A 6,898-nucleotide genomic window follows, 5' to 3' on the forward strand; every position below is an offset into this window, starting at 1 on the left:
GGGGAAGAAAAAAAAAAGAGATACCGCCGGATATTTTTCGTTTTGTTTTGTTTTCGCTTATTATTATTTTTCACTATACTGTATTATCCTGATGCAATAAAGGCTGGTTTGTAATGTAATTTAAAAATATATATGTCCAAACAAATAGCAGGGCCAGAATATGACAAGTGCATTCAGCATTATAATTCAACTGGGCTCCACCTCCATACCGCCTCCTAATTAATGGGTCTCCGAACTTGCAAAAGCCTGCATTGGACAGAGAGAGAGAGAGCGAGAGAGAGAGAGAGAGAGAGGGCGAAAAGTGTCATTGAAGATAATTGATTACCTCCCAATCAACAATAACTTGTTAGCAATAGTCAATTACCCCGTCTCTTCTCGCCTCTTTCCCCCTGGTCCGAGGTCTCGGTGCGAGGGCTGCTCTCCCCCTCTCCGAAGTCGTCTTTTTTTTTTTTCTTTTTTCCTTCTTTTTTTTAAATTATTTTGGGGGGGTATTCGCTCTTGGGGGGGGAGGGCAGGGAAAGTGCTGCGATTTGGGGTGTTTCTTAAAATAGCAGCTGGGAAGAGGAAGAGAGAGGAGAGAGCGAGCGAGCGGAGAGTGAGGAGAGAGAGAGAGGGAGGGGGGGGGAAATCCCCGACCCAAAACCCTGGGACAAGAGGTGCGGCAGGACCACCTCTCGGCGAGGGACCGACGGCAGCTCCGCTCCCGGCCGCAGCCCGCCGCCCTGCCCGCCCTGCCCGCCGCCAGACGTGGCTCTCCCCGGGAGGACCCGGGGCTCCTCCGCCGGAGTTGGAGGTGGGCTTCAACTTTTGCTCGCTGTCTCCGCCGCAGTCACCCCGCGGTCCCGCCGGGGGCTTCTCCCCGCGGCAGCGCATCCCCGTCGCGGGTGGGGAAGGCAGCCCCGCGCGGCCCGGCCCCACCATGACTTCCAAAGAAGAACCCAAGCCTTCCTCGGGGGAAGAACGGCGGCGGAGCCCCTTGGATCACCTCCCACCGCCGGCCAACTCCAACAAGCCCCTCACCCCCTTCAGCATCGAGGACATCCTCAACAAGCCCTCGGTGCGGAGGAGTTACACCCTCTGCGGAACGGCCCACCTCCTCTCCGCCGCCGAGAAGCATCCCCCGGCCGGGCTGCCCCTCTCCGGCCGGGCGCTGCTCTCCCAAACCTCGCCCCTCTGCGCCCTGGAAGAACTGGCCAGCAAGACCTTCAAGGGGCTGGAAGTCAGCGTGCTGCAGGCGGCCGAAGGTAAGCCCCTCGCAGAGTGGGGGGATCCTCCCGCGGGTGGGTGCCCCGCTCCTCCCCACGGCCTGTTTTTCCTTCCTCCCCCCCCGCCCCCCCCATCTCCCGGGGTGTCGCACGGGGTGGGATGGGGGGGTCCCGGGGCGGCCGGTACCCGGCGGCATCCTCCCCCCTGCAGCCCTCGGGGTGCGGTAACGGCGGCTCTGCCCCGCTCCCCGCCCCCCCAACCCACCCACCCACACCCCCCCGATACCGACGTGGGGTCTGGGGGCTCGGGTGGGGGGGAGACATGGGGAAAGCGGCGACAATCTGGCGGCTCGTCGGCAGGCAGGGACGGGATGACGATCTTCGGTCAGCGGCAAACGCCAAAGAAGCGTCGAAAGTCGCGGACGGCCTTCACCAACCACCAGATCTACGAGCTGGAGAAGCGGTTCCTCTACCAAAAATACTTGTCACCGGCGGACCGGGACCAGATCGCCCAGCAGCTGGGGCTCACCAATGCCCAGGTCATCACCTGGTTCCAGAACCGCCGCGCCAAGCTCAAGCGAGACCTGGAGGAGATGAAGGCCGACGTGGAATCGGCCAAAAAGCTGGGCCCCAACCCCGCCGTGGACATCGTGGCCTTGGCCGAGCTGGAGCCCAGCGCCGAGGGAAGGGGCAAGGCGCGGTCCGGTTCCCCGCCGCCGCCCCCCTCCGCCGCCCGGGAGCCCGGCGCCCCGCCGCCGCCCCGCCCCGCCTCGCCCCCCACGGAGCGGCCCCGCAGCCGCCGGGACAGCGAGGAGGAGGAGGAGGAGGAGGAGGAGGACGTGGAGATCGACGTGGATGACTGAGGGGCGGCCGGCGGGCCTCTCCCCCACACCCACCCCCCCACTACCACCACCCCCACCCCGGCCCGGCCCGCTCCCCCCCACCGCCCCACCCCGACAGCTCCAAATCGGCACCCCCGGCCCCCCATCCCGGCCCCGGCAGCGCGGCAAGGCGGCTGCTCCCCCTCGGTCGGAGCAATAAGCAATAGAAACCCACCACAAACACCCACACGCAAACACAAATTAATTTAGGGTAGAGTCGGTATCCCTCCGCCTGTCACATCTTCGGAATGGTGCAATTACGGACGGCTTCTGTATAAATATTTAAACGTATATATTGGATTTTTTTTCCTTCCCCCTTCTTTTTGAGGTTTTGATTATTTTTTTTTAATAGCTATCAATGACGATTATTTTGTCTATACGGGAGACGCGTAACCTTGGAATAAACTCGGCTTCCAACAGATGTTTGGGTAGGCAGTTGTTTTCAAAAGACTTCCGAAACGAACCACTTTAGAGGAGATTTAAGTTAGACTTGAAACGGCAACAGCAAAAATTAGCCACTTTCCTTTCCTTGCATGTTTCAGATGTGCACGAAGTAATTTTTTTTTTCCTTTTAAAAATATTTTTTTCTTTCGCAATCTTGGGAACTTGGGGATGGGTTATAATGCAAGTTGAAAAATATATACTTTCTTTTTTTCCTAGAGCATAGAGATTTGTCTCAAATGCAATTTCTGCCTCATTTTACCAATTAAAAGCTATTTTTACCATTTTCTGCTATTGTTGTGCTTTTATTAAAAAGCTGCCTTTCGTATTTTTGATATGAAGGTGGTAACAAAAAATCGAAAATGAAAAAAAAATCCTAGAATTATTTTTTACTCTTTTTAGAATTTTTGCATGCTACGGAAATAAAAAAGGACAAATCCCAAGATCAATACATTTAAATATTACAGTATAAATTTAAAAAAATGTACAGATTTAAGACCTGTTTTTGTTTGAATTGTACAAATTTTAAAAGGCCTGCTATTTAAGTTCCGGTAGGGACAATGTCGCTTTATTTACTGTCTCTTAGAATTGTACAGATAGCTCTTTTTTCCGATACAATAAAATCTTTACCATTTTAATATACTTTTAACGTCCTTCTTTGTGAACGAAGAACCGCTCCGCTGACTCGAGGTTACGACAGACTTTCCCCCCCCCAGGAATCTTCCATCCCGTTTGCATTTAAAGTTACTTTACCCACATTACCTGTGAGAAAACGACGGGGAAGGAGCACACGAGCGAGAACTTTATTACTTCTTGTTTGTTTGTTTGGGGGTTTGGTTTGTTTGGGTTTTTTTCGTTAAGGTTAATGCTAGGTAGAGGTTTAGCAGAGGGACAATCCGGCAGATCAATAAGGCAGGAGGTGCTGGGAGCGCTTCCCCGGCGCGGGGGATGCGCGGCGGCCGGAGCGGGACCGGGACCACCGGCACCCCCCTCCCGCACCACCGCTCCCGCCTCCAGCAGGGCATTTCCAGCCCGAAATTAGAGAGAAAAGGGAGGAGGGGAGGGGGGGGAAAAAAAAAAAAAAAGAAAAGAAAGAAAGAAAAAACAAATCCGAGCGGAGGGGAAGGAGTTATCACCGATTTGGACAAAAGGAGCGGTGTGTGTGAGCGGGGGGAGCTGCCCTCCGCCCGGCGGGCCAGACCTCCCGCTCCTGGGCAGAAGCGCTGCTACGGGGACACGAGGATGGAAAATGTTTCATTTCCTCCCTTTCCTTTTCTTTTCTTTTTTTCCCCCCTCTCTTCCGCCCCCTCCAAAAAAAAAAAAAATTAAGGCTTTAGTGAATGTGTTTTCTCTTGGCAGCGTGACCTGCCTTTGGAGTCGAGCAACGTGTGTTTCTCTCTATTCTTTGCAAAATTTATGTGAGAAAGACAAATCTGGTGTACAGTGGCAGAGCTCGGCGGAGAAGTGTCCAGATAAGACAGGGTTGGTTTGTGGGTTGGATTTTTTTTTTTTTTGGTCCAGTTTCTCCGAGGCTAAATAAATCTTTCTCCTCTTTGAGAATGGATGGGGTTGTAATTTTTAGCGTAAAGCATGAAAACTGGGGACAAATGAGCCCTCTTCTCTGAAGTGACAAGCGACAATGGAGCATATACAGCCTCCTGCGGTTCGCCATGCTGAAACAAGCGTGCCCCTCCGCAGCAGAGAGAAGGCGAGCGCTTGGAGACCATATGGTTTTTGAATTTTCTTCACAATTTCCAGACAATTTGATGGATTAGGTTAACCCTCCCTTCCACTGTTTAACTCCACAACAATGGGAGCAGAGCTGTTCTCCCTTCGTCGGGGCATCTGTGCGCTTCTATTCTTCTCTCTTTCTCTCTTGGTATTTGGAACAAGCCTATGAATTACAATGAAATTCACTTTTCTTTAGTATTATTTGGAAGAGCACTTGTTTTCTGCCACCTCCCGCCCCCACCCCGCCATCCCCTCTTTTTTTGTTTGTTTTTTTTTTGTTTTGGTTTGGTTTTTTGTTTTTTACCTCCGAGTGATAGCTTTGACTTCTGTCCAGATCTCTCAGAAAGCCTTCAATCTTGTCCTTAAGTGTTTTTATGCTAAACAGGCAAATCGTAAATGCTGAGAAACTGTGACATTTATGTGAAGATCTAGTTAAAGGGCTTTATTTGTTTTCTTTATCTGTTCTTTTTTTTCTCCCCCATTCCCTCTCCTCTTCCCCCTCCTCTCCTGTTCCCTCCCTCCCCCCAGTCTTTTATTCTTTTGTCTTGGAATGGATTTAATGAGGCTGCAAACACTACAATTCAATATAACTAAGAAATAAAAAAAAAAAAAAAGGTGGCTGGGTGTATGGAAAATAGGCTGGGAGTTAATTTGGAGTTCTGATCTATTGACTTCTGTGTGCAAAGAGAAGAGATGCCGGGCCGCCTTGCACCCGCAGAAGTTTACCACACGTGGCTGGGGCGGGTTAGTAAATAAAGCCTCCTCTCGAAGATTTGCAGCGTGTTAATTTGGCTCGCCCCCCATTTCCAAATAGCTGGGATTTTGGTTATTTAATTTGCATATTGAAAAACAAAAGCTTTTTTTTTTTTTTTTAGCTTAATAATGAAGCGCCGGCTTGTGCCCCTCATTTGTCATGCGTTTTGAAACGCGCCGTTTCCTGGGATTACCTAGCCGGGTAGATTTATTGCTCGGGGTTTGCTTTCCCTCGAATTTTAGATACAATCCGGAATTGGCTTTTTTTCCCCCTTATTTTTAATTTCGTTCCTCTCTCTCTGTTTTTTTCCCCGCAGCAGAAGTAGGGACGCGGTCACAGCGCCGAATCGTGCCCTTTGGGGCTGACCCGGCCGCAGCCCTTCCCAGCCGGCTCGGAGGGCTGCTGCCGGGGCCGCGCTCCGGGCGGCGGGCAGGGCCCCCACGGAACCCCTCCTGCCCACCACAGACCCCCCAGTTACCCTGTGCCCCTAAACCAGCCGGCCCTGCGGGCGGGGGATCTGGCCCGGCCGCCGCCGGCCGCTCCGCGCCGGGGCCAGCGCTGCCCCGGAGAAGGGGAGAGCTGGGCCGAGACCCCCGGGACTTGCTGGCTGGGGGGACCCGGGTCAGCGGCCCCCTTGGCTGGCCTTCTCCTTGCCCCCGCTGCTCCCTGCGTGGATTGACGGGGGGGGGGGGGGCAGAGCCGGTCCCGTTTTCCCACCCCCGGGCAAACCCGGAGCGTTTGGGAGCTCCTCGCCACTGGCCCGGTGCTCCGTGCCCCGGGGACCGGCTCCCCGCCATTCCCCCCGCCGTGGGGAGGTGGGCACGGGGCAGGGGGAGAGACCGGCCTTTCCCAAACGGATCAGACCGAAGAGGGTCCGGATTCAACGGGAGAAGGCAGGATTCCCGACGGGAAAAATAAAGGCATAAACCCGGGCAAGGAGGGCTGCGAAATCCCCCCAGCTCCTGGCCCGGGGAGATGAAAACCCGCAGTTTGGCAAAAGGGTGTGCGGGACGGGGGGGAGGGCTATGCGGGAGCGGGCTGGAGGCCCGGCAGTCCCCCCGCCGCCCGCCCCGTCGGGGGCTGCGGTGCCCCTTGTCCCCCCCGTCGGGGCGGACGTGGGCACTGGGCGCGGGCAAGTGCGGGCAGGCGCAGCCCGGCGGCTGCACTCCTGCCTCGGGCATGGCGACCCCCGGGGGGTCTCGGTCCTGCCCGCACCCTGGCCCACGCTGTGCCCTCCCGACAGAAACGCCATTTCTCAAACGCAGGAGCCGACGTGCCCCCCACCCCCCGTCCCCATCCTTCATCCCCAAACCTGACACGGCCTTGGATTTCGTTTGGAAGTGGGAGGGAAGCGGGAGGGGAGGGGGCGGTGGGGGGTGTTGTCTGCTTGGAAATGCTACCCTTTGGGGTTTGGGGGATTTTTAATGCTTCTAATTTTTTTTTCGGGGTGTGGGGGGGAGGAGATCCGTATTTGCTCTTGTTCACTTCACACAGGGCTCCCAGACGGAGAATAAAGCCCCCTCCTGAATTATCCAACAGGGCTAAAGCAGGTTGAGTCAGTGAAATTCAGTTCCTTATTTTATGAGGTGTCAGGGCTGATGTCGAATATGGCAACGATAACTAATACTACAGTCTGAGGGACCAGAACGTGGTAATTAATCCCAAAGACTTAAGTGTATTTTAGTTCAGGAGAAAAAAAATCACTAATTCAATCGTCCGGAAAATTGAAGTTTGATGCATGAGTCTCTGCTGAAAGGAAAGGCTTTTTCTTCCTGATTCTGGGGTTGGGGCAGGAATCGCAGCCTCTCTCCTCCGCTCCCCGGTACAGGGCCGCTGCCCGCCTGCCCCCGGCCCTGGCACACCGGGGACCGGCACGCCGGGGACCG

The 6,898-nt window shown here is 54.6% G+C and overlaps 1 protein-coding gene across 1 annotated transcript; it reads left to right on the forward strand.

The window, feature by feature from the left end:
• The first annotated feature begins 573 nt into the window (after positions 1 to 573).
• On the forward strand, positions 574 to 2,085 carry LBX1 (ladybird homeobox 1). The gene is made up of 2 exons (XM_052799518.1): positions 574 to 1,244; positions 1,566 to 2,085. Exons 1-2 carry the CDS (start codon positions 920 to 922, stop codon positions 2,066 to 2,068), a joined length of 828 nt encoding a protein of 275 aa, XP_052655478.1. The 5' UTR covers positions 574 to 919; the 3' UTR covers positions 2,069 to 2,085.
• The last annotated feature ends 4,813 nt before the right edge of the window (positions 2,086 to 6,898 follow it).

This window comes from Harpia harpyja, chromosome 10 (genome assembly GCF_026419915.1).
Source record: "Harpia harpyja isolate bHarHar1 chromosome 10, bHarHar1 primary haplotype, whole genome shotgun sequence".
NCBI classification, from domain to species: domain Eukaryota; kingdom Metazoa; phylum Chordata; class Aves; order Accipitriformes; family Accipitridae; genus Harpia; species Harpia harpyja.

Bases quoted from the DNA above. Each gene is read 5' to 3' on its own strand.
- LBX1 (XM_052799518.1), top strand. From the start codon at position 920: ATGACTTCCAAAGAAGAACCCAAGCCTTCCTCGGGGGAAGAACGGCGG. The intron at 1,245-1,565 runs GTAAGCCCCTCG...GCTCGTCGGCAG, and splicing joins CGTGCTGCAGGCGGCCGAAG to GCAGGGACGGGATGACGATC.